Source organism: Mesocricetus auratus, unplaced genomic scaffold (genome assembly GCF_017639785.1).
Source record: "Mesocricetus auratus isolate SY011 unplaced genomic scaffold, BCM_Maur_2.0 Super-Scaffold_100676, whole genome shotgun sequence".
Taxonomy (NCBI): Eukaryota; Metazoa; Chordata; class Mammalia; order Rodentia; family Cricetidae; genus Mesocricetus; species Mesocricetus auratus.
The window spans coordinates 70,251,092-70,278,826 of record NW_024429266.1 but is presented as its reverse complement, the minus strand read 5'-3'; the positions used below and the strand labels follow the sequence as shown (position 1 = coordinate 70,278,826).

The window sequence follows — 27,735 nt, the reverse complement described above, 5'->3', positions numbered from 1 at the left end:
ACTTATAACTCCAGACGTGCTTAGAAGGGATCCATGGTGCTTTTAGGTTTCTATGTCCATCATCCAAAAACAAAATCTGTTTGTCTGTCTGGTCAACACTTCCAAAGTGTGCACATCCCAGGGGCCCTCTCCTCGTACTGCCCTCTCTGAAGGAGGTGATTTTACATTCCCCAACAAAACCCAGGCCTTTGGAGATGAACACACGTCCTGACATGCTCACACGGAATTGCTCCAAGAGGCTGGAACACCAGCCATCTTCCCTGCACAGGGTCAGTGTCCCACACTATAACTCTGGCTGTGGAACTGTAGCAGTGAAAGACAACTTCTAGAATCCCAACATTTTGAAAGTGAGATGTGTCTAGAGGACTAGAGAGACGACTCAATAAGCAAAGTGGCATAAGGGCCTGAGTTTCAAATCTCAGAGCCCATAATACCCAGGCTTAACAGCATGTGTGTGTGTGTGCTCCCAGCACACCTCTGGCATGATGCAAGGCAGAGGCAGGAGAATTTCTGTAGGTTTAGAGCCTAGCTCAGAGCTTTATTGTAAAAGCTGGTGTTTGTCATCTTAGATACAGTCCTTTCATAGCTCTCTCTGAGTAAGCTCCTATCTGAGTGGACAATGCTGAGTTTTCGTGCCTGTAACATTTATGAAGTTCCTGTGTTTTGTATTGGTGTTCACATTCAGCAAACGCCTTAAAGGGCCAAGCTTGATACGGTGACCTTTATGATGGTTTCATTCATGTGAACATGCTTCTCCTTTTACATCTTTAGTCTTTTTGCAGGAGCTGATTGAGACTCTCTCCTTTGACCAGTCAGTAGAAGGGTTTAGGAAGAGAACTGACAGCAGGGCCTTCTGAGACTGGGGGAAGACAAACCTGCATATACAGGACTGTTGGCGAGAGTCAAGGAATAAATAAAGACAGAGCAGTTTCTGTCTGTCCCAGTGTTTTGTTTTGAGACAGAGTCTCACTGTGTAACCAAGCGGGCCTCAACCTTCCCTTCTGCGTGCCCAGACTCGGCTCCAGTTCTGGAAGCTGGAACTGTCCGATCCTTAGAGGTTTGGTTTTGCTGAGGGGAAGGGGAACTTTGTCACATTGGTGAATATTCAGTTACATTTACCTACTCAAAGAGGAAAATGTTAGCTGGGCACAGCGGTTCATACGTGCAAGGAGGTTGAAGCAGGAGGTTCTCTTGAACCCCAGAGCCAGCCTGGGCAGCATGCTGAGACTCTCCCTCTTAAAATACGGCTAAGGGCCCTTATGCATAGCCTGACAACTGCAGCCTGGGACCCACGGGGGAGTAGAAAACCAGCTTCAGAAAGTTGTCCTTGGACGTCCACACACACTGTAGCACTGTGGCAGGTGCACATACAAGGGGGGAGGGTATCTTTGAAATAAGAAAGATAAATAGTAGTGTCATTTCATGTCACTGTAATGTCGCCAGACATTTCTAGTTGCACACCGTAAAGAATCCAGCTTTATGTGGTGTGGCTTATTTGAAGGAATAGATTTCTTAGCTGAATATTAAATAAGTATTCTGTCTCTGGAGGTTTTGTTTTTAAACCTTTTCCAGTTAAATGTTATTTTTTTGTGACTTCAAGGCATCAGAAAAGCAAAATCAGATCAAACTCACTTGAAAATAGATGGGAAAAGAAAGCTGTGAGGCTGCCTGGCTTCCCCAGCAGTGGGTGGGTTTGATCAGTCCTTTGAACAGACACCCGAGGCCAGAGCAAAGGTGAGAATGCCAGAGGAAGCTTTCTCTGAGGAGGGTCCTCCTACAGGTGCCTATTAAAATTCCCAGCCAGCCCCTCTCCACCAGCCCTCTGTTCGGGATGGCCCTCTGCAACCTCCCGGGCAGCAGAGCAACACAGGAACCTAGAAGTCACTGTCCCCCACGGACCTTGCTTTTTCTTATCTGGTAGCCCCAGGCCCAATCAGAAGGTTATCTCTGTCTCTTCCAGTTCCAGGATAATAGCACAAGTAACAGCAGTGGCTGTTAGTAACAAACCTAAATCCTCAGTCTTGGGATTTGATCAGAAGTGCCATTTCTTTTGGGAATGATTGCTTTTTAATAAACAGACAAAATCAGAAACCTAGATAGCATCACTGTGTGCTTCCTAGGAGCCAGCATCTACTGCTGTGACACCAGCTTCTCTCGTCACTGTTCTATCACTGGCCAGGGCCAGGTGGGAGCAGGCAGTATAGCCTTCAAGCCTGGGGTGTGTTTTAGTTCATTACAGCAGAGCTCACCCTGCCACTACACACCCCATCCTCCTAGAGCCCCTCCCAGTCTGCACCATTGCCCCTGCTGACCCCAGTCTACCCAATGAGTAGGTAGGTCTCTTGTTTATTATTACAGTTAGTGGGGGGGGGGTGCACGCTTCAGTGACCGTGTAGAGGTCAGAGGACAATGTGTGAGAGTCCCCCTCCCTCCCTTACTCCCTCCCTCCTCTTTTTCTTTCCCAAGTGGGTCCCAGGAGCAAACTCAGGCCGCCAAGCTTGTCAGTAAGTGCCGTCCATCCGTTATCCACTGAGCCCCTCCCTTCTGAGGACTTTCAAAGCCCTTATTTGTATGTGTGCATTTTTTTTTCAGGGGAAAAATGCCCATCGGGTTTGATGAATGATAAAATTATACAATCCAAAATTATTTAACAGTTCTCCATACAGTCCTTCCTATAGCTTTCCTGATGAGAAAAACAGGCATGGACATGGGAAGGATTTTGCCTCAGCATCTGCTGGCCGCTTGGTAACAGAGCCTGAGCCTGAGCTTTCTGTTTCTCCCTCTTGATCTGAGCTTGGCTAGATGACACCCTGTCAGGGTTGACCCATAGTTGCACTCCACTGTGAGTCCCAGCTCCTCTCTGTGCCATAATGTTTTACTGCTATCATTATCATTGTTGTTATTATTATCATTATTATTATTGTTATTACTATTGACAGGGGTCTCTCTGTATCCCTGACTGAACTGGAGTTCTGTATAGATAGCAGGCTGGCCTCAGGCTCACAGAGATTTGTCTGTTTTTGCCTCTTGAGGACCACACCCCACTCCCTACTTTTTCTAATGGACTCTAAGCCACCATGTCAGGTATACTTGTTGGGAGGCCTCCTGGCCAGTCCCAGTAGGTGGCATCACCATCTCTTTAGCTTCCAAATGATCCAGGAGCTAAACACCAGTTGCCCTGGGGAAGAGCTCTTGGATTCTTGCCATCATTGTTTTTGGGTGTCTGCTTTTTTTTTTTTTTTTTTTTTTATGCTCTCAGTTGTTCCAATGCATCTGAGACAGAGCCAAATCAAACTTGGTGCACTCCAAACACGCAGTCCAAATGTCGAGAACTTCTGTGCCTTAAAATTAAGAAACCTAATCTTTAAGCAAACATCCATCAGTATTTTGAGTCATGATCCCATTTCCTTACAAAGCTAAGTGTGCAGGAGGACCGAGAGATCAAGACCAGCCTGGGCCATGGAGCTAGACTTCATTGTACAAACATCCACATGTGACAATTGCCTTTCCCTAGCTGGACATTTGCATCCTTTAAAATGGAGAGGAAAAGTTCCTGTGTTTCTAACCAGACAGAAGCAAAATCAAACCAGGTGTGAGCTTGCTCCTGCTGACCCTGTATGTCTCTGCCCTGTTTAAAACACGCTCAGCACTGGTAGCCACCCTGTCTGTTGAGCATGTTACCTTCCTTCCTTCCCTTCTGTTGCTCGTGTTTACTTTTGTTCTCTATTTGCTTACATTATAATCTCACTTATTATGTTACAGAGAACATAGGGCAGAACCTAAAGTTCACCCTGAAACAGGCAGCCTGCCAAAGCCAGGGTTTGGCATATGGAAGGAAGTCAGAACACTACCTTCCCTGCCAAAACCAGTGTCTTGTCTTGGGGAACTTTCTCTCACCCTGGGAGAAAGAGAGGGCCTTCAACTGCTCATCCTGATGCACAGTCCCTGGCAGTTTATTTCCAGGCTGTTCCCAGAAACCCAGCACACATGGATGTGATTGTTGAAATGCTTCATGCCCGCACCTTCTAGAATCCCTGGATGTCCCAGGAGACACGCTGCTGGAGCTGGGCTCACTTCAGCAGACCTGAAAGGGTGTTTTCCCAGCAATTCTTGAGCCTGCATAGCAACAGCATGAGAGGTGATCTTCTCACCATGAGGCGCCAGTGGTGGTTGGCTGGCTTCTCCTGGGACTGGGGCCTGACTTTTCTGACTTCAAATCCATGTTTGTCTACTGTCTACTCCTGATGAGATCTTCAGTTCTACTTACCACATATCAGTGTTTCTTTACTTAGACATATCAGCCACACGTAAGTCTGAAACTTTGTTCCTGGGCTGGTGATGTGACCTGTGGTTGGGTGCTTCTTGGGCACATATGAGGCCCCAGGTTCAATCCCCTGCACCACCACTACAACAGCAACAAAGACAACATAGGAGTCGCAGAGTCCCACATCATGACCTCTAGTGTACTGTGGTAGTTGTGCATGGTGGCATTTCAAAGCACAGAACTAGTGTCTCCACAGCAGCCTTGCTGCTGGACCAATTTGAAAAGAAGCCTGCTTCCTGCCACAAGCCTGTAGCCTAGTTCTCCCCAGTGAGCTCTTGCACTTGGCCTTAGAGCAACCTCATAGATAGAGGGAAGCTGAGGGATGACGGTGCCCTCCTTTTCAGACAACTGGCTGCTGGGGAAATTACCTGGGACTAGTCTTTTTCCTAATCTTTTTTACTGTGCTTTTGGTGAGTCATCTAGGATGCAGTTCTTGGACCTCGTTGTTGTTACAGTGTATGGGTGTGTGTGTCTGTATTGTTACAGTGTATGGGTGTGTGTCTGTGTTGTTACAGTGTATGGGTGTGTGTGTCTGTGTTGTTACAGTGTATAGGTGTGTGTGTCTGTGTTGTTACAGTGTATGGGTGTGTGTGTCTTTATTGTTACAGTGTATGGGTGTGTGTGTCTGTGTTGTTACAGTGTATGGGTGTTTGTGTCTGTGTTGTTACAGTGTATGGGTGTGTGTCTGTGTTGTTACAGTGTATGGGTGTGTGTGTCTGTATTGTTACAGTGTATGGGTGTGTGTCTGTGTTGTTACAGTGTATGGGTGTGTGTCTGTGTTGTTACAGTGTATGGGTGTGTGTGTCTGTGTTGTTACAGTGTATAGGTGTGTGTGTCTGTGTTGTTACAGTGTATGGGTGTGTGTCTGTGTTGTTACAGTGTATGGGTGTGTGTGTCTGTGTTGTTACAGTGTATAGGTGTGTGTGTCTATGTTGTTACAGTGTATAGGTGTGTGTGTCTGTGTTGTTACAGTGTATGGGTGTGTGTCTGTGTTGTTACAGTGTATGGGTGTGTGTCTGTGTTGTTACAGTGTATGGGTGTGTGTCTGTGTTGTTACAGTGTATGGGTGTGTGTGTCTGTATTGTTACAGTGTATGGGTGTGTGTCTGTGTTGTTACAGTGTATGGGTGTGTGTCTGTGTTGTTACAGTGTATGGGTGTGTGTGTCTGTATTGTTACAGTGTATGGGTGTGTGTCTGTGTTGTTACAGTGTATGGGTGTGTGTCTGTGTTGTTACAGTGTATGGGTGTGTGTGTCTGTGTTGTTACAGTGTATAGGTGTGTGTGTCTGTGTTGTTACAGTGTATGGGTGTGTGTGTCTTTATTGTTACAGTGTATGGGTGTGTGTGTCTGTGTTGTTACAGTGTATGGGTGTTTGTGTCTGTGTTGTTACAGTGTATGGGTGTGTGTGTCTGTATTGTTACAGTGTATAGGTGTGTGTGTCTGTATTGTTACAGTGTTTGGATGTGTGTGTGTCTGTGTTGTTGCAGTGTATGAGTGTATGTGTCTGTATTTCTACAGTGTATGAGTGTGTGTGTATGCACAAGTGCGTGGGTGCAAGCGTGTGTGTGTGTGTGTGTGTGTGTGTGTGTGTGTATGTGTGATAACATGTGTGTCATGATGCACTTGTAGAGATCAGAGGACAACTTTCAGGTCTGGGATTGGATTGGGCCATTACTCTCTGCAGCAGGCTATTTTAACCACTTGAGCCATCTCTCCAGTCCACTCCCCAGAACTTTTGTGACTTATTTTCATAAGGCCATTGGAAATAGGCTTGTGTCCTGCTTGCTTCGTGTGTTCTGGGCTAGTTCCTCCATTGGAAAATGTAAACACCTGACTTGTATACTATGGGAAGAAAAACATGTATATTACAGAAAGATGAGTGTGGCAAACATACTGACTGCTGTGTGTACACTGGACAGATCTCTCCCTCAGGGAGTTCTTCATCTAGCAGGAGAGACATGGCAGCAAGAAGATTGCACAGACCTCCAACACTTCTACAGAGTCATGAGCCTTAAAAGATGACTTACCCAGTTGGGTAAAGGATATGAGGGACAGATGGGAGTGTACAGAGGTCAGCTGGCCAGGAAGAAGCCAGGCCTCACTGAAGACCCAGCCCCCACCACAGGTTGATATTTTAGAGATCTGGGGAGAGACTAACCCTGTCTTGATCTTGCCCTGGACTGTGTATCGCACTGAGGGTACTGAATGTAGCACATGTCCTTTGGTAGTTTGGACAGTAGGGAGACAGAAGGAGGCCTGAGCTCTGCTCTCTAGCACCCAGTAGCTCCAGTTAGTTCTTTAGATGTGTCAGAACACCCGACAAAAACAGCTTACGGAAGGAAGGACTTCTCTTGGCTCACAGTTTTGGGGCTCACAGTCCCTCATGGCAGGGAAGGCATGGAGGCAGGAGAGTAAGGGAGGGGGTTACACTGCATCTGTTGTCAGAAATCCAACAGGTGAACCTGTACTCGGCTCACATTTCTCCTGTTTATTTGTTCCAGGACCCCAGCCCATGCAATGCTGCTGCCTACATTTAGAGTGGGTCTTAGCATCTCAGTTAACCTAGTCTAGAAACTCAGACTTGCAGATGTGCCCAGAGATTTATATCCTAGATGATTCTAGACCTGTTAAGTTCCCGGTATTAACTAACAGACTGCCAGGTCACTACACCTGAATTCCAGCTATGGAAGTTTTATAGCTAGTTATATGATGTTCACACAGCTGAATGTGGAACATTTTTAATCCCAACATAGAGTTTGAGACAGTTGAGACTCTGACTGAATAAGTATCTTCTTGACAGCTAAGGCCTGTCTGCCATACCACTCACTCCCTCTGCAGGCATTTCTGGAACAAGGGGCCACATAGCTTTCAGAATACCCAGGGACATCTTTTCCACTTCTCAAACCTTACCAGCCACCTCCTAACTCCACCCTGCCACACCAGAAGATAGCCCCTCAGGAGCTTGTCTCTGGGCCTCCACATCCTGACACTGCCCTTCTGAACCAACCTCCCTTGCCCTTCTTCCCTGCACAGTGAAGGCACAGACAGGTCTTTCCTACCTGACTGAATCTGGAGCTCGGTTCCCACACCTAGGAAGCAACTGATCAGGACTGGGTGAAAGACACAGCCTGAGAGGAAGCATGTGAGAGTAAGCAGCCACAGACTTCCAAGTCCATAGCCAGGAGCACCATAGCCACCAAGGAAATTCAGAGGGGAAGGCCTTTCTTGAACAAGGACATGTTCCCAATCAGAGAACAAGAGGCAAGAGAGTGACTTAATGCATTAGTCAGTGCCAGACTCCTGGGAGGGTCCCAGCTGGGCCTGGTGGGAAAGACTTCTCATGAAAATGTCACCATGATCAAAAGCACTCTCTGGTGTGGCATGGGATGGCCAAGGAGGTCGTGTGAGCCCTGTATGAGGGATGGTGCTATCAATATCTCCTTGCCAGGAAGGTTGGTGTTGGTGGCAACTTTTTGGGGTAAAAAGCATAAAGAAGAGATAAAAAAGATCCCGTAACTTTTTATGTATTGTCACCAAGATTTTTGTGTGTATGTGTTTGCGTGTGTGGACTCTAGAGTCAGCCTCAAGTGTTGTTCCTTAGATGCCATCTACCTTTTCATTTGAAACAGGGTCTCACTGGCATAGAGCTCCCCAGTTCAGTGAGGCTTGTTACTTGCCCACAACCCCCCAGCCTCCTTGTTCCTGAGTCCCAGCCCTGAGAGTACAAGCATTTGCCACCTCACCTGGCTGTTTTATGTGAGTGTTGGGAGTCAAACTCGGTCCTCATGCTTTTACATCATACACTTTACCAACTTATCTCCCCCACCCACCTGAGCGTTTTGTAGTGGTGGACATCACATACTGGGTGTGAGTAGCTGACTCGTGGGGAACTTCACAAGGAAAATCTCACTACTAACATGGCCAGTCCTGAATGTATTAAATAAAGTAGCCATGGCTGTTGACTACGGTAGCTTGGCAGGATTTCCCTTGACAGCTCTGTGGAACGTTACCTACCCAGGGACTGATCGAGTATACTGCCTAACAGAGCACTGTTTGCAGAGAAGACAAAACCTAGCCACTGATGGATGGGGAGCCCAGAGGTCTGGCCCTGCTCCTTCTACAGAGATGATTGTGGAGATTAGGTAGTAGTCAACACCTAATTCCAGGCCCCAGAGTGACTGAAATCCATATGTGTGCCCTCAGGACCCAAATCTGCCCCAGCACAAGTAGCCTGTCTGGGCACAGCTACCCCACCCACCTCCCAGTCTACCATGTGACTTTCCAGGTGATTCAAATGCTGTTTCCAGGGCCAATCACTTGTAAGGGTTGGGGGCATCAAGATGGCTCAGTGGGCAAAATAACTTCTGAGCTAAAAAGAAAGTCAGCAGGGTAGGCTGGAGAGATACTCGGGCTAAGAATACCTCCTGCCCCTGCAAAGGACGGCACATCAGTGATAATTGCCTGTCACTGTAGGAAAGTGCTTGCCTGTGTGCAACCTGCTGTCTTCGTTTACACAGCATTTACCTAAGGTGCTTGTGACTATCTGCTGTGTCTTTGCCCTTGCCCCTCCTTGCTATGAGATGTGTGTCCACGCAGCACACTGAGTCCTTTCCAGTTCTTTCCGCCACAGCTTGGCATTCCTCCCTCCGCCCTGGGTTTTGCATGTACTTCCATCTTTGTGAGGGAGGATCTTCTGTGGCTCCAGAGAGCAGAGCTGCTCCCTCAGCCATGTGGCAGTCATTTTACGCACTTACTGAAAAGTGCAAGCAGGGAGCTGGCAATGTAGTTCACTCGGGTGGACTGTTTGCCTGAATGCAGTTCTGGGCTCCATCCCATCATTGCATAAACTGGCCTGGTGGTGCATGCGTGCAACCCCAGACTTGGGAGGTAGAGGCAGGAAGACCAGAAGTTCAGGGTCATCTTCAGCTATACAATGAATTAAATCCCAGTCTGGGAGAAATAGATGAATGGATATAATTAGTTAACTGAAAATTAAAACGACAAGGTAAAAAGCATCATGGACACAGATACCTGGGCACCAGCTTCCCACAAGGGATTCCCTAGGAAAGGCCGGCCTTCTAGAGCCTGTCCTGCCACCTGAAGTTCAGCCCCTCTTAGGGGACAAGAGTATAAAAGACACTGATTTCCTCCGGGAGGCTTTGCATCAGAGGGTCCTATTGGCCCCTAAGCAAGTATTTACTCTCAGGTCCTAATCTCCCAGGGCAGAGATCCTCTACTGCTAGGGTAGGAATTGCCCGAGGGGTCCCTCTCTGAGACACCACCCTGGGGAAGGCTGAGAAGCATTGTCGCTAAGGAGGTCTCTAGGTGGTGGGTGCAACTGTAAAAACAGGTTCAGTTGCTACTATATGAGTGGGGACACGTTTGGAGAGCACTGCCGAAGTTTCGGCCCCAACCCCCAGGCCTGGACTTCCTTATGCCACACAACAACCCAGGTTGCTTTTAATTTTCCTTAGCAGTGTTGGAGGAAGTCGGTGATTGTGCTTGGCTTCTGGAGTGCGACAGGAGTGGTGTCGGTCCTTTTCAAAACTCTTGAGGCAGGCGCCACTTACTCCTCTGTGGTCCCTTTCCAGGTGGTGCGGGCTGCTGAAGAGGCTGCATCGACACTCGCCAGCTCCATCCACCCAGAGCAGTGCATCAAAGTGCTGTGCCCCATCATCCAGACAGCCGACTACCCCATCAACCTGGCTGCCATCAAGATGCAGACTAAAGTGGTAGAGAGGATCACCAAGGAGTCCTTGCTGCAGCTGCTGGTCGACATCATCCCTGGCCTGCTGCAGGTATGCATCCTGTGAGGCCCAGCTCAGCCACTCAGCATGAGGAGGGCCGGACCGGAAGCCACAGTGATGAATGACACTGTCCTTGGAACCCATGTCCTCTATTTAGAAACTTTTGTTGACATATATTAATAATGAGTTTAGCTGGGTCGTGGTGGTGCACGCCTTTAATCCCACCACTCAAGGGTGGCCGAGGCAGGCCCATCTCTGTGAGTCTGAGGCCAGCCTGGTCTACAAAGTGAGCTCCAGAACAGCCAGGACTACACAGAGAAACCCTGACTCAAAAAAAAAAAAAAAAAAAGCTTGATTGTGGCCTTTCCAGTCCACGAATTTGGTTGTGTCTGTCCACCATGTCCATCTCCTGTCCCTCTCCCAAGGGCCCTATTCCCCTTCCTTCTGCTTTCATGTATTTATTTACTTTCTGCTAGTTTGTTTGATTTTGAAAGCTCAGGTTTTGTGAGAGTGTTCTCTAGCTGATGCTTGTTTTAATCTATTAAAATCAAGCATAGCCCTTTTAGTCAGTCTACCCATGTCCTTTGCTCGTGAGGCAGAGGCTCTCAAGAACACACGACCACTTGTGACTAGACTAGAAATATTTTATATGCCTTGACAACGTGGTGGGTTTCATAGAGGTTGCTTACAGGAGTGTGGGTAGGGGGTTATTCACAGGAAGATGAGCACCTAGCCAGTGCTGCACCACTGAAGAAAATGTCTCTCCTGTTCCCAGCAACCATTAACTGTCTGTAGGTACTTCTCTTGCCCCCATGACAGGATGTTGGTTGCACAAACACGTCTTAGCCCACTTGCTCCTACATGCAGCAAAGATAACTGATAGTCCAAATTAGCCCCTGTGGTTCAAGGAATGAACCTTCAGTCATTGCTTCAGTAAACTCCTGTGGATCAGCCCTGGGCCAAAGGGGCACATAAAGTGCTCTCCTGCCCAAGAGGCAGGGAGCTGGGCAGACTGATGAGCAGTGTTCTGTAAGACATGGTAGGACCACATTGCAGCTGCAGGTGACAGTGTCCTGGCTGTGTCACATCAATACATCAAGAGTGGGCATCAGTGAAGAAAGGTAGAGAAACTAGCTTCCCATTTCTTGCATGCTGCTGTTTTCTGTTTGCCAGGGCTTGTTTGGACTTACTGTTGAAGACTGTCACATATGGAGGGGAAGACAAAGGCTGTACCATTGTCATGGCTATCTGTAGCAAAGCACATGACCCCATTTTGGGTGGGACATGAAGGGCACACTAAGTCCCTGCAGTCCCTGCAGTAGAGAAATCTGCTTTTAGGAATGGGTTTTGGTTTGGTTTGGTTTTTGGTTTGGTTTTGTGTGTGTGTATGTGTGTGTGTGTGTGTGTGTGTGTGTGTGTGTGTGTGTGTGTACATGCATGTTGGTCAGAGAACAGCTTGAGGGCCTGCATTTTCTCCTGTCACTCTGTGAGTCCTAGGCATCAGGCTTGGCAGTACATGCCTTTGCCTGCTGAACTACACCCCCTCTCTTTTCTTTTAAGTCATTTCTACTCGGGCAGTTTGCTCCTCTCCACCACCAGGAGGAACCTGGATGAAACATTTGTTTCTCCACAGCTTCCCAGAGTTTTCTCTTTCCATTCCTCCTCCCTCTGGCCATCTCTACTGTCAGCACCTTGTAAGAAAGCAGCCCGCCTGGCACCCACGTCCTCCTGCCCTGCATGCCACTCATGCAGCCAGTCACTTCTGACCCTCCCAGGCAGATAGACGCTCTCTGGATTCACGGGCAGGTCTGAGATCTATGTTGTTGTTACTGACAAGTCCAGGGTTGCACTCTGAGGCCGTCTGTGGAAGCGTTACTGAAGCACTGGCTAGAGGCACAGCTTTGATCTGACTTCCTCTCTGTTCCCCTTTGACTCTCTAGGGTTACGACAACACCGAGAGCAGTGTGCGGAAGGCCAGCGTGTTTTGCTTAGTGGCAATCTATTCCGTAATCGGAGAAGATCTGAAACCTCACCTGGCACAGCTCACGGGGAGTAAGGTATGTATAGTGTTACCTGCTGTTGCCCGCACCTGGGCCGCCAGCTCATCGTGAGCCCCTTGGTGGCAGCTCTTTTCATTGGGTGTGTTTAGCTGTCTGCTTCTCAGAAGGCATTTTTCCCTAAGGTGAAAATGACTGGCTATGTGGTAAAGCCATGGGAAGGGGGTGCCGAATGACAGGCACACCATTAGCTACTCTAGCTGGTTTTAAAAAAACAGCCTAACTTTCAGCATACCTACTGAAAGGGTGTCTACTGAGCAAGGATAACCTTGCCCAGAAGCCAGGTTTTCTCCACGCCCTTCCCCATGGAATCACTAAAGAAATTTACCTCAGGGTGTGCAAGTTGGTTAAGTGGGTAAAAGTGCTTGTCATGAAGCCTGACAACCTGTGTTTGATCCCTGGAACCCGCATGAAGGTGGAAGGAGAGATCCAAACTCCACATGCATTCTGTGGCGTGCACTTAGGCGCACACACACACACACACACACACACACACACACACACACACACACACAAATAATTTTAAGATTACCTCATCCTTGAACGAATTGCTAAACTAGAGTTAAGTGCCTTGTGGGCATCAGCAGTGGGAATGGCAGCCTCGCCCTGGGCCTGCTGCACCTCAGACTCTGTTCCATATACTCAGCATGCCAGTGAGAGCAGAATCCAGGGGCACAGACCCTGCTCCTTGTGAGAGGAATTTTCTAGTGCCGTGTGTTTCAAGTTGGGCTGCCACTTTGACACAGCTGGGGAGCACCATAACCAGAGCCTTACTCTTCGGTATTCACGATGCCCTGCCACGAGACGGGATTCCCTAAGGGGCAAGAATGGCCATTCTATCCAGCCTGCTGAGGGTGCACGCTGCCCAGAGTGCCCTGCTTTCTGTCTGAGCAGAAACATGCAGGACAGTTGCTGCTTTGACACTGCTGGGTTGCATCATAGCCAGGGCAGCGATGGCCTATTTCCCCAGCGACCCTGGGGCCACTTGCTTGTGGAAGCTCACCCGTACAGTGTCAGAAGTTTGGCCAGCAACCCCAACCACCATCTACATGCCAGTAGCTCTCCCTTTAATTGTAAGGTCATTATCCTTAATGGGTCTACACATGCTGTCCCCCGAGAGCAAAACTGTATAGTTGAGAACCAGTAGCCCAGAGGACATACTCTGAAGACACATGGAAAGAGGCAACAGAAGCAAGTGGGGGTGAGGTAGATGAGGCTTGGGAATGTTTGCCTAGTGTGCACAAAGCCCTGGGTTCCACCCCCACACTGCGTAAAGCTGGTTTGGTAGTTTTTACCTGTAATCCCAGTGCTCAGGTAGTCAGAAGGATCAGAAATTCAAGATCATCTGCAGCTACATGATTAAAGGCTAGCCTGAGTTACATGAGACTCTGGATGGACAGACGAACAGGTTGAGTTAAAGGCTAGCCTGAATAACATGAGTGAATGGAGAGAGAGAGAGAGACAGAGACAGAGACAGAGACAGACAGAGAGACAGAGAGACAGAGACAGAGGTGGATGGATGGATGGATGGATGGATTGGTGGATGATACACTCACCCTTACCTGACCCAATCTTACCTCCTTCCTACCAGGACTCTGATCAGATTTCCCCCCCCCTCCCCCAGAAAGAGTTTCTCTGTGAAGCCCTGACTGTCCTGAAACCCTTTCTTTTCTTTTCTTTTCTTTTCTTTTTTTTTGGGGGGGGGGTTTCGAGACAGCGTTTCTCTGTAGCTTTGGAGGCTGTCCTGGAACTCACTTTGTAGACCAGGCTGGCCTCAGACTCACAGAGATCCGCCTGCCTCTGCCTCCCGAGTGCTGGGATTAAAGGCGTGCACCTCCAACGCCCGGCCTGAGACTCTTTCTATAGAAAAGGCTGGTCTGGAACTACCTCTATAGACCAGGCTAACCTCAAACTCAGATACATCTGCCTCCTGAGTGCTGGGACTAAAGGTGTGTGACACTACACCTGACTCCGATTGATTTCTTTTTGTTTTGTTTTGTTTTTGAGATAGAGTTTCTCTGTATTGTTTTTTAGCCTGTCCTGGAATTCACTCTGTAGACCAGGCTGGCCTTGAACTCACAGAGATCCGCCTGCCTCTGTCTCCTGAGTGCTGGGATTAAAGGCGTGCGCCACCAACGCCCAGTCTGATTGCTTTCTTGACTGTAAATGAAAAATGGTAGTGGTAATGACACAGCAAGACCCTATCCATAAAGGGAATTGGGCTTACAAATGAATCACTCTAAAAGTATCACCCAGCCCTTTCTGATATATATGGTTTATTCGTGCCTCTTCCCTCATAAGGGTTATAAATTCTTGCTCTGTTAATTGTGCCTTGTGGCATACAATTTTTAATTTCGAAGATAAATTTGTCTACTTTTCTTGTTTCCTGGATCTTTAGGGTCCCATTCCAGAAAGCATTACCACATCCACTGTCATGAAACTGTTGCCTAGCTTTCATGTGAGTTTCAGAGTTTAAGCTCTTAGATCTTTTAGATTCAGGTTTGTGATTCACTTGGACTTTTTAACTCTGCCCCTTCCCATCCTGTGTGTCCCTTTTGTCCCCCACCGCAGGTGGCTTTGCTTCTGCCTCACTGTCATGTCATATGTACATGATTTCATACTCCCATGTAAGTTCCAGGAACCACATACGAGAGCAAAGTGTTTGTCTTTCTGAGACTGGCTTAATTCCCTTAATATGATTATCTCCAGTTGCATCCATTTTCCTGCAAATGACATAATTTTGTTATTCTTTATGGCTGAAAAAATTCCATTGTGTATGTGAACCACATTTTCTTTATGATTTCTCTGCTATTGGATACCTAGCTGGCTCCATTTGGGTTCATTTTTGTCTATGGTGTTAGGTGAGGTTAAACTTGATTCTGTTGTGGATAGCTATCCACCCCCTGGCATCGTCGTGTGCTGTGACGATAATCTTCTTTCGTCACAGTCTAGATACCATTGTCAAATATCTGTGGGAAGGGTTCCTTGCGGGTTCTGTGCCACTCTACTGATTCACGTGTGCCTAAGTGTTTATGCCAGTACCACATGGCCGGCTTTGGATTTGAGTCCTAAGAATCAAACTCAGCTCATTAGGCTCAGGAGTGCTTTATCCACTGAGCCATCTCACTGACCCCAGTGTTTTGGGATTTTTGAGATATCGTCTGGCTCTGTGGCCCAGACTGGCTTCAAAATTGCCCTCCTGCCACAGGCACCAGCCACCACACCATGCTGAACGTTATCTGTTGCTGTTGTTTTTCTTTTTACAGTGCTGGGGAAAACCAAAGCCATGATAGGCTTCATGGAGTCAACCACAGTAATCTCAGGTGTGGCTGGCATCAGTAGGTGTCTGTAGGGGGTCCTGGGGGAAGGGGCAGCTGCAGCACAGGTGGGGGCTTTAACTCTGTGCTGTGTCGGCCCCACCCCATGCACCTTCCTCAGCAGCCCTGGCAGTGTACCCTGAGCTAATCCACAGCACCCCAACAGAGCATCTGGGCACCAACTGTCTTCAGGCACCAAACCGCAGACCTCTCTCCTGCTTCTTACTGATTTCCCCTGCTCACTCATCTTCGTTTTCTTCTCTCTACAGATGAAGCTGCTGAACTTATACATAAAAAGGGCCCAGACCACCAACAGCAACAGCAGCTCTTCCTCTGATGTGTCCACACACAGCTAGTGGCCATGCCAGTCTGTGAAGAACACATAGTGGTGGTTGGTGCCTCTGAGAAGCTCCATCAGCTGCCCAGTCCACTCGAGGAGGCCACACATAATTTATTACAATCAGTATTTTGGTCCCTTCCAGCTTTTGTGTAGAATTTTGCTGGTATTGAATGTAACGGAAGCAAGGCCTGTGATGCAGTCTCCCTAGAAACAAAAGGACTGAGAAATGAAGAGCCATACTTACACGTGTCTTGCACGCCTGCTGACATCACCCAATCATGGAGGGCACAGTTCTTAGAACCCAGAGCTCTCCACCAGTGCTTGGTACACAGTAGCCTATTTCTTCAGTCCATACAGACTTGGGGTGGTTTGGGGTGTTGCTGTGTGTTCTTTATGCTTATGTTCTTAGAGTGTGGTCAGATGGGACAAGGACCCCCCACCACCACCACCTATTTTCCATCTGACACTGGGAAAGGCTGTGTGTGTCTTTAGGTTTTGTCTTAAAGAGACCTTGTCAAAGTGGGATTGCAGTCTGGGCAAGAAAAGGACAGCAACCTGGAGCTGGCCTCATGACAAACAAATGAGCTTGGCCTCTTGTGCAGACAGGAGCTAACTGCCCTGTCTTTGGAAATAGGATCAGTAATGCCACCAAGTTTCCATGGTTGCATTAAATAAAAGGTGACTACAGAATGCCGAGATTGGAAACAGGCTTACATTGTGTTTCCTTCCCAGGGAATCACTGGCCTAACCTCTTGAAGGTCTTTTGATGTAGGAACTAAGGTAGTGTCTGGCTAAATGTATTTTGAGTACAATTCTCAAGCCAAATGACAATTTTTAATGCAATCATGCAAACTTTCCTAGGCTGGCCTTGGACTTGGTATCCTCTTGCCTCCTGCCTGTAGCCTCGCAAGTACTGTGGTTTATAGTTAGGGGCCATGAGCCCAGCAAGAGACACTTTGGGGGTGTAAATTGTAGCAAAGCATGCACTCTTCCAGTGCAGAGCCCACCTCAACTACTGGAGGTCAAAAGAGTGGCTGGGCACCTAAGTTCTTAGCCTTGACTCTGGCACTGAGTCTCTGACCCTCCAAATGATTGGGTTGGCACACACCTTTAATCCCAGCGCTTGGAAGGCAATGGCAAGGTGGATATCTGTGAGTTCTAGGCCAGCCTGGTCTAGAGTTAGTTCCAGGACAGCTGGGGCTATCTAGAGACTGTCTCAAAGAAACAATCAAAAAGAGAGAGGTTGGGAAAGCCCAATGCTGTATTTGGAAATACACTGAAAATGAAGGCCCTTATCTGTGTGTGTGTGTGTGTGTGTGTGTGTGTGTGTGTGTGTGTGTGTGTGTGTGTGTGTGTGTGGTTCACACATGTAACTGCCCCACTGCTGCTGTTCAGAGAACTCGGGGGTGCATTTTATGGGATTTGCTGTTATTGACTGGTTTGGAATCAAAATACAGCAGGACCAGACTTGACTTTGGGCTGAAAAGAAAAAACTCCTGTCTGTTGAGAGTTCATTAATGAAATTCCTTTTCACCCTCCACTAGAGTCCCTCAGTGTTGTAGCCACTGCCTCGTGGAATGGTGCAACCTGCAGGTTACTTAGGAGTTCTGTTAGGGTTAATGCAGTTAGAAGGACCCTTCTCTGGAGTCCCCTTCCCCGCAGATGGTCACCAGGCCCCCACGGAAACTGGACAGTTCAGAGCATTGCCTGATTTCCTCACAGCACTCACAAAGGGCTAGCCTCGAATGTCACATGCCCTCTTCACCCTGAGTAGAGAGAGTACAATCATTTCACAGGTCTCTTGGGCTCACTCTGAAGACTGCTGCCTGCAATGCTGAGGAGACTCGCATGCTGCCACCACCACCTCACGGAGGGCGACGGCGCCTCACGGAGGGCGACTGCGCGCTCTCGGAACCCTGATGGCTACAGCTGCCTTGCCTTGCCTCCACCTCCTCAAAGAACTCTGTTCAAAGCACCTCGTCCCTGAAGGACTGTGCCCAACTCCCACCTATCTGACTATCCAGGGCCTCGAAACCCCCTACCCTGCGTCCAGGGGGGACTGCTCATCTGATTTCCTGCTTCCTGGCAAGCTGCCCCCCTCTGCTGGACAGGCGCTCTCCAGGTGCACTCGTGTGCCAGGCGGACCTGGTGCCCACAGACGGCCTGGGCTCGCCTTACCTATGGGTCACTAGCTTTTCAACACCTGTGCAGGTAACGCGACAGGTCTGTCTCAGACATCTTCTGTTTCTTTCTCTGCCACTCTTACGGAAACTCCCACTTTAAAAGACGGCAGATCAGAACTTTGTAGACCCCCCAGCCAGGACTCTGCTAACAATGTTCGGAAGAAATAATTGCTCTGAAAACAATCCGCCACCAAAATAGTTCACACGCATGGTCCCTGTGCCCCCAGATTGGGTGTTGTTTGTTTGGGGTTTTTTGGGGGCTTTTTTCATGTTACATCCATATCTGTATTTATATCTTATTTGTTTCACCTTCCAAGTGTATCATGGCAAATGTACAGATTTTTTTTGTTGTTGTTAATAATGTGCTTAGGATTTGCTAAAAAACAAAAATTAAAAAAAAAAAAAGACCTTGAGTTTGCCCTGGAATATGCGACAGTTCAGTTAAAACTCCGTGTGTTACTGTAAGGACCCTCAGGTGACCTGCAGTTTCCTGTCAGATTGCCATCATCCTGCTGTGTTTACGAAGACACTGAGAGTGACCTCTTAGTGACATTAACGGGTCAAACCTGAGAAAGCCAAGTAGCCCCGCCAGTAACGGCACTTGCCTTGCGGACCCGACAACCTGAGTCTGATCCCCAAACCTACACAAATGTAGGAGAGAACAGACTCCAGCGAGCTGTCCTCCAGCCTGCACTTGAGGGCCAAGGTGTGAATCTCCCCCATGCACATGCAATAATAATAATATATTTAAAAAGAAAAAAGACCAGGCATGCCTTTAATTCCAGCACTCTAGGAGGTTTTCTATTCGTGAGTTCAAGGCCATCCTGAGCCACATAGTGAGTCCAGGAGTGCTACAAGCAGTCAACAAAACACCAAGGCCTAACTTGATGGTGCACACCTTTAATCCCAGCACTCAGGAGGTAGGTAGATCTCTGTGAGCAACAATGTGAGTCCACAGCCTGGTCTACATGGCGAGGGCAGACCCTATCTCAGAAAAAATAAACCAGGTGGTGGTAGTGCATGCCTTTAATCCTAAAACTTGGGAGGCAGAGCCAAGTAGAGCTCTGTGAGTTCAAGGCCAGGCTGGTCTATATAAGTTCCAGGACAACCAGGGCTACATAGACCCTGTCTCAAAATTAAGAGAGGTTCAACTGTCCAGAAAACCCTCCTCTATCCAGTGTCTCCTGTGAGCAGGGAAGAAATTGACCTTGGCTCCAAGACTGGACCAGACCGGATGAAGATGAGTATTATCCCATATACTGTCTTGGCTCTGCAGCCCTTGGACCTAGGGTAAGGCCTGGCACCGGATGCTAGGGACCAACAGTAGTGTGGTCTTAGGAGAGAGGACAGGATGTGGTGGGTCCACATTCTCCTTGAACCGTGTTAAAACCCTGACTTCTAAAATTCTTGTTAAATTGTAACATTTCCCATTTTGACATTTGTCTGTGTCTTTGTGTGTGTGTGTGTCTGTGTGTAGACAATTCTCTCCTCCTACTGTGTGGGTCCCAGGGATTGAACTCTGCACTTTTATCTGCTGAGCCATCTTGGCCCTTTAAGAGTGTATTTCAGTGACATTAAGTTCACTCGGTGCTCCAATGTCACCACTGTAGTGGTAGAGTCCATCTCTGGAACTCATCTAGTGAGACCATCTACTACCGCTGACTCCCGTCCCCACTACTGCATTCCCTGAGGGGCTTCTGTGTGCACATGTGTGTGCATGCAGGCCAGAGGACAATCGGGTAGTGGTCCTCACATGCTGTTCACTTAGCTTGAGACAGGCTCTCTCACTGATTGGATTTCACTAAGCAGGCTAGGCTGCCTGTGCAAAGAACCCCAGGCATCCACCTATCTCCACTTCCCCTGGACTAGGATTACAAGAATACACTACTGTGCTTGACTTTTTCTGGGAACAAACTCAGGTATTTGTGCTTGCAAGGCGAGAACTTTTTCACTTGAGTGGTGCCCCTGCCCCTGTCTCTGAGTATAACCCTCTACATTACATAACTCTCAGGAATAGAGTCAGACAGAGGATCTCATCTTTCATGATCATCCTAATTTATCTGATGGGTCATGGTGTCCTCACAGTTCCCCCATGGCATAGCAAGTGTCACAATCCCCTTTTTTATAAGGCTGAATAACACCTGGATAGAGCCCAGTCTCAGGATCTCACAAAGGAGGCTGGGATAGAATTGTGAGTTCAAGCCCAGCCTAGGCCGTGTAGTGAGCACCCATAAGAACGAGGTGGAAAGGAACCACTTGGCAGAAGTGCTGTGGGGATTTAGAGGTGATGTCGAGCAGCTCTTGGCTGCTGGTCACCTGCTCAGCTCCCTCCATGGACTGAAGTACACAGGGTGGTGATGTCACCCGCACCCCTCCCCAAATGCTCGGGTTCCATTATTCATTAGCAAGCATGGAAAAACCCTGAGAGCAGAAGGATGGACTTGGTGTTCTCTGTGTGGTTTTCTAAGCCCAGCACCATTGCTGCTCCTTTTACAGAAGGCAGCCAGGCAGTGCTTGCTCTTCTAGGACGACGGCAGACTGGGAGCAGGGATGGAACCTCCAACTGTTCTTGCTCTTGGAAGGAAGTCACAGAAGGGGTCTGAATCCCCTGAAACTGCCAAGGTCTCAAGGTGAGAATCTCTGGCTTGAAGACCCCTCATGCTTATGACATTCTCATATCAGCAGTAAGGGTGACTGAGCACTCGACATCCTTTGTGAGGTCCTTGATGCTTTTCAAAATGAGTTTAGTTAGGGCTGATGAAATGGCTCAGCCCATGAAGGGGCTTGCCACAAAGCCGGGGACCCACAGGCTGGAAGGTGAGAACTGCCTCTTGGAAGTTATCTTCTGACCTTCACACAGAGAGAGAGAAAGACAAAGACACAGAGAGAGATGCAGAGAGCACACAGAGAGAGAGAGAGAGAGAGAGAGAGAGAGAGAGAGAGAGAGAGAGAGAGAGAGAGAGAGAGAGAGAGAGAGAGAGAGAGCACATACACAAGACACAAGGGGCTGGAGAAATGGCTATCAGCAGTTAAGAACACTGGCTGCTCTTTCAGAAGACCCGAATTCAATTCCCAGCACCCACATGGTAGCTCACAGCCTTCTGTAATTCCAGTTGCAGGGGATCTGATGCCCTCTTCTGTCAGGGCGTTGGTGGCGCACGCCTTTAATCCCAGCACTTGGGAGGCAGAGGCAGGCGGATCTCTGTGAGTTCGAGGCCAGCCTGGTCTACAGAGCGAGTTCCAGGACAGTCTCCAAAACGATACAGAGAAACCCTGTCTCAAAAAACCAAATAAATAAATAAAATATAATCTAAAAAAGTGTCTTACAAAATAAAAATGGAGGTAAAGCCCCTTTTGTTTCTGCCATTAGACAGCATAAGCAAGTTCCCAGTCAATTCTCTTGCCTCTGGCTCCCATCTTGCCATAGGAGTGCTGGGACAACAGACACATTTGACTTTTTACTTGGGTCCAGGGGTTGAACGCAGGCTGTCTGGCTTTTTTTTTTTTTCAAGCAAGTTTTATTTTACCAGCTGAACCATCTCATGTGCCCATCTGATGTTTTGAAGAATTCTCATCTGTGACTTATTACAGATCTACAGATAATGGAGCTGCTGTCCTGTTCCAGTTCCAGATGAGGATACTGAGGCACAGGAAACCCCCAGCCCTAGGCTCCTCCCTACCAGTTTAGCAGCTTTCTTCTCAATTGGGCCATTTACTTTCCCTGCAGTTAGGGAACTATCTGGCTCCTTGCACACAGCAGAACCCTGGGGAGTGCCAGCCCTTTAGAGCAGTGGTGAGCCTGAGAATGGATTCCCACCAAGTGCCCAGGTGATGCTGAGTCTGCCGGCCTGTGTCTCAATGAACTTTCATGAACGTTCTAGAGTCTAGAATCTAGACTGTGTCGGAAAATAGTGCTAGACCTCAGGAAACGTAGCCTGAGGGCAGCCTTGCCTGAAGTTATGGGTAACTATGGCAACAACCAACAACACCGTAACTAGGACCTTGGAAAGTGAAATAGGCTAGACCGGGGAGATAGTTCAGCTGGTAAAGTGTGAGCTAAGTTCAATGCTCAGAAGCCTTGTAAAAAGTTGGTTATGGTGGCACACCCTTGTAACTCCAGCGCAAGGGAGGGGGATGCCTGGGGTTTGCTGTCAGCCTTGCCTGATGTGTTAGTTCCAGACCAATGAGAGACCCTGTCTCAAAAACAAGGTGGGTAGCAATCCTAAGGTTATCTTCTCATGTACACACACCCGTGTACCAACACACACACATGCATACATATATACACATACCCACAAACTTTTTAGGTGAAATAGGTACCATGTTAGAGAGGGCCCAGGCAGAAGTGTTCAGGCATGCTGGGCACAAAGCTCTCTCTGTTCAGAGATGAACTTCCTCCATGAGCTCAGCCCAAACCTCCCTGACCCCTCTGATTCCTCCTGTATTTATTAACTCACACTTTGGAGGTTCCAGGCAAGAGCGGACAAAGGTCATGTGAATGGGCATCCAATCCTGGATTACGTATTGAAAGGCATTGAAAAGCATCTACTCCATGTCCTCCTCTGATGTGGGTCCTGCTGCCAGGCTATGGTCTCAGAAGCTGGCTCCTTCTCAGGCCCCCTCCTTGTATGTCCTGGAAGCAGACCAAGGATGTCTCTGCCTCTATGTCATACTATGGCCCAAATTCCTGAGGGACCTGTTGGGGGGGGGGAGTGGGATGGAGCACGAAGGCCTCCGGTTCTGGCTCTGAGCCTCTTCAGTGTCCTCCCCTAGAAGAGCCTAGAGAGCTGCTGAGGCATGTCTAATGCCTCACCTGATCAGGATCTATTTGTCTTCCATTTCCTGATCTATGCCAGGACACTGCAGGCTGCCGTATCAGTGATGAGCGCTTACTATCTGCCAGGCTCTGTTCCAGAGAGCTGTCTGCAATGAGCATCTGAGGCAGGAGCCCTGATCACTCCTATTTCATAGACTGCAGACAGGCACAGCAAGGTTAAGTCGTTTGCTTGGGGTCACACAGCTAGTAAAAAAGCAGAGCTGGGATTCAAATTCAGGAAGTCAGGACAGTGAGCAAGTGTTCTTTCTGCCAAACCTAACCGCATGATCTGAGTCCTAGAACCCACATGTGTACTATGACACACACACACACACACACACACACACACCACCACACACACGCACGCACTTGATGGGGGAAGTCCTTCTGTGTATATGTTGATGAATAAAGTTGATGAATAGAGAAGCAAGATAGGTGGGACTAGGAGTCTAGGAGGATTCTGGGAAATGTAGTAAAGAGAGTGGTCGCCACGTGATCTTCCCGGGAAGAGGATGCAAGTCTGCGTTCTCCATAAGATAAGACCTTATAAAAATATGTATTAGCAATTATGGGTAAATAATTAAGTCAGAGATAGCCAATTAGAAACCATAGCAAACAGCCAGCAGCTTCATAATTAATTAATTTAGTGTTATTTGGGGGTTAAAGCGGCAATGGGACCCAGGCAGGTTCCCACAACACTCACTGAAGCCTCCTCTCACTTTTTCTGACCCACCAGTCCATTTCCTACCCTTGACTCTTGTTAGCAAATTCTTGGGCCCTGGCTGGTCTCAGAGGAGCTCTGTTGGTCAGGTCACTAAGCTCACAATTAACCTCCTGCAGAGCCTCTAGGAGCCACTAGCAGCCAGAGCTGGCTGGGAAAGGGAAGCACACACTAGCGTGGGAGAGGACAGGGTGGGGAGAAGGAAAGGGCAGTTGATTTCACTGATTGTTCTGAGCTTGAGTTTCTTGTATCTCAGGTGGTCTAGAACTCAGTACCTAGTGGAAGATGACCTTGAACCTCTGATCCTCTGGCTTCACCTCCTGAACACTTTGGTTACACGTGTGCTCCACCACATCCTGTTTATTGGTGTTGGGCTACCAACCGAGTCATATCCCTAGCTGCACTGTCACTGATGTTGGTCAGCTTCCTAATTTGGGTTCATGTGAATTTTTTTCAAAAGATCTATGTTTATGTATTCTGTGTTCCTCCCGCATGTACACCTGCATGCCAGAAGAGGGCACCAGATCTCATTATAGATGGTTGTGAGCCACCATGTGGTTGCTGGGAACTGAACTCAGGATCTCTGGAAGAGCAGCCAGTGCTCTTAAACACTGGGCCATCTTTCCAGCTCAGTTCATGGGTATTTTAATACTAATTGTAGCAAATGTATTCTTTTCTTTGCATACCATAATTTTTATAATTTATCATTATAAATTATTATTATTAGTGTCTAACATATGCATTCATGTGGGGGTGTGCCCACCCATGAAATCGTCCACTAGAAGATATTGGGTGTCCTATTGCTCTCTCCTTTGTTCCCTTGAGACAAAGTGCCACACTGAACCTTGAGCTAGGCTAGCCACCCAAGCTCCAGAAATCCCCCTGTCTCTGCCCCACACAGTACTGAGTTACAGGCATTACACAGCTATGCCCAACTTTCTGCATAGGTGCCGGGCATCCAAACCCACATACCCAAGCTTGTACAGCAAATGCTCTGAGTCACTGAGCTGCCTCTCCAGCCCTCAAGTCCAAATTTAGTCAATGGTGATGGCATCAGGATCATATGGTGCATGGACCAGTGCTGATTTCTGGCCATAGGTCTGGTATCTCAAAAATAGGCTCCTGGAACTGGAGAGATAGCTCAGTAGTTAAGAGCTTTTATACTGCTTATGCAGAGAGACCTGGTTTGGTTCCCAGCATCCACATGATACCTCACAACCACCTTTAGTTCCAGATCCAAGGAACCTAAAGCTCTTTCCACCTCCCCAGACAGCTGCACACATAAACTCATATACACAGGTTTGTGCACGCGCGCGCGCGCACACACACACACACACACACACACACACACACACACGTGCGCACACACGTAAATAATAATCATTTTAAAAGAATGGGATCCTGAAAAAAGGGATTTGTCCAGCTGTTTGCCTCTTGCTTCCAGCTTACTGTCTGGTACAGCCTGCCATGTAATTCTGTCACATGTTAGGACACAGCTGTCTCCTGCCAGAACAGATGCCACGCTCTTTTTTTTTTTTTTTTTTTTTTTTTTGGTTTTTTTGAGACAGGGTTTCTCTGTGGCTTTGGAGGCTGTCCTGGAACTAGCTCTTGTAGACCAGGCTGGCCTCGAACTCACAGAGATCCGCCTGCCTCTGCCTCCCAAGTGCTGGGATTAAAGGCGTGCACCACCAACGCCCAGCTCAGATACCACATTCTTGACTCCCCAGTCTCTAGAACTATGAGAAAGAACTCTCTATTTGATACGGGGGTCTACACATACATGCATGTAGACAGAGGCTAGAGGTCAAGTTTCGGTGTCATTCCTCATACCTTATTTTGTTTGGTTTTGAAACAGGGTCTCTTACTGGCCTGAATCTCACCAAGTATGTTAGGCTGGCTGCACAGGGAGCCCCCGGGTATCTGCCTGTCTCCATCTCTCTAGCCCTAGGATTACAAGCACATGAACCATACCTAACTTTTTAAAAGAGTAATTATTTTTAGCTATGTGTGTACGTCTATGTGTAGGTGTGTGCACATGAGCACGGGTGCCCAAGGAGGCCAAAAGAGTGCTTCAGATCCCCAGGAGGTTGTGAGTTGCTAGTCCTGAGTGCTGGGAACCGAACTCAGTCTTCTGTGAGAATGGTACACACTCTTAACTGCTGAGCCATCTCTCCAGCCCCAGCCTTGGCTTTTTTAAAACACGGGTTCTAAGGGTCAAGCTCAGGTCCTTGTATATAGACTGCAAGCGCTTTACCAGTTGAGTCATCTCCCAACCCTAAACTTCTGCTATCGTGGCAGAAAATAGACAAGACAGACCATGAGCAGCAAGAGTCTGACCTCTTGTTCCTAATCAGTCTCTTTATTAGGTTTCGCTTCCTAATAAAGGCCAAGGGGAAACAGTCCCATTGTGCAAGCTGTAAGTGGCCAGAGACTTCCCCAGCCCAGTGTGAGGTAGAGGAAAGAGGACCCAGGAGAGCCCCTGAAAGAGAACTCGCCAGCTCTGGGAAGCAACCAGAGGCAGAGGGAACGACGAGGAGACTTAGCTTGCTCAGTTCCCAGCCAGGATGCTCCTCTACCTCGGAGCCCAAGCAGCTAGTGGCACATTTGAGAAGAAAGGAACTGTCGTGGCTACAGTTACCCCGTACCCAAACTGTGGTCCTGACCCACTGCCTAACTCCTAAGCTTTTGCTGACTGAGGGCTGGGCTGCAGCCCAGTGATAGACACTTGCCTAGCACACACGAAGAGTTCAGTCCCCAGCACCACAGAGGGACGGATAGGGCAGTGGCAGGGGAATTCAACACTGGGGCCCAGGGAATGTTAGGGTGTTGTATCCAGTGTGTAACAAGCACTGGTTCATTGAAACAGCCATAACACAGGTGATTTGTGTGTGCATTATTTAGTTAGTTTGCAGTATTGGGGATGTAACCTGGGACCTTGTACACCTAGGCAAGTGTTCTATCACCGAGCAGCCCCACCTGCAGTCAAAGCAAATGTTAAAGGGGGCGGAGCAGAAGAGATGAGGACTGACTCCCAGAACCCACATGAGGCCGCTCTGGGGTATGACTTTCTCTTCTGCCTCTGTAGGCACCTGCACTCATACACATACCCACACTTATACATGCATAGTTAAAATATAATACAGCCCTTTTAAATGTTAAAAAAGGGAGTTATTGACCTGGGCGTTGGTGGCACACACCTTTAATCCAGCACTCAGGAGGCAGAGGTAGGCGGATCTGTGAGTTCAAGGCCAGTTGGGTCTACAGAGTGAGTTCCAGGACAGGCTCCGAAGCCACACAGAGAGACCCTGTCTTCTCATAAAACCCCAATAAGGGGGGTGGGGTATTGAAAGCTTCATGGGGTAAGATTATTCTGAATTTTATTAATTTATTTACTTATTGTATGTGTACGAGAGAGAGGAGAGAGAGAGAGAGAGAGAGAGAGAGAGAGAGAGAGAGAGAGAGTGTGTGTGGTGTGTACACACTATAGGATGTTTGTAGAGATTGGATGACAACTTGCTAAAACTGTCTCTTTTCTTCTACCATGAGGTCCCCACATCAAACTCAGGTCATTGGCGTGGTTGTGGCACCTTTACCTGGGGAGCCATCTAGCAAGCCCTGAGGATTCCATTTTAAACAGTGAGACAAGGCCACTTCTGAGGGAACTGAGAGGGACACTGGGGACCACCCTACCAAACTTTGTCACTTGTTAAGTTATAGAGACAGGTTTTCCATAAGGTGGCTAGTCATTGCCAAGTCTTGAAAATGTAATATAAAGTTGGTGGTGGTGACTGCCCCTATAATCTTAGTACCTGGGCAGCCTGAGCTACACATCAAAACTGAATCAAACAGAAGTAAAGGGGCTGGAGAGAGGCCTCGGTGGCAAGAGGAACTTGCTGCTCCCGCATAGGATCCAAGTTTGGTTCCCAGCACCCACATCAGGTGGCTCACAACCGTCTGTAACCCTGCTCCAGAGGAGCTAACAGGGTCTCCTAAACAACCACAACATGGTGATGATGTTAATAATGATAAATCTTGCCAGGCGGTGGTGGCGCACGCCTTTAATCCCAGCACTCGGGAGGCAGAGGCAGGCGGATCTCTGTGAGTTGGAGGCCAGGCTAGATCAACAGCCTCCAAAACAATCCTGTCTCATAAAACCAAAAAAAAAAAAAAAAACAACTGTATGAAGATGATTGAGGCCCTTAAAGAGGAAATGAAAAACTCTCTTAAATG

At 48.1% G+C, this 27,735-nt stretch overlaps 1 protein-coding gene across 41 annotated transcripts in view; it reads left to right on the top strand.

Annotated features, from left to right (window-relative positions):
- The window catches only part of Clasp1 (cytoplasmic linker associated protein 1), a 227,789-nt gene extending 209,408 nt beyond the window's left edge, over positions 1-18,381 (top strand). For all 41 annotated transcript variants that reach the window (XM_040738743.1, XM_040738742.1, XM_040738752.1 and 38 more), the window contains 3 exons: positions 9,916-10,122; positions 12,012-12,128; positions 15,715-18,381. In XM_040738743.1, coding sequence (XP_040594677.1) covers positions 9,916-10,122; positions 12,012-12,128; positions 15,715-15,801 — 411 coding nt within the window. In that variant the 3' untranslated portion in view covers positions 15,802-18,381. The remainder of the gene's footprint in view (positions 1-9,915; positions 10,123-12,011; positions 12,129-15,714) is intronic.
- Positions 18,382-27,735: the final 9,354 nt, after the last annotated feature.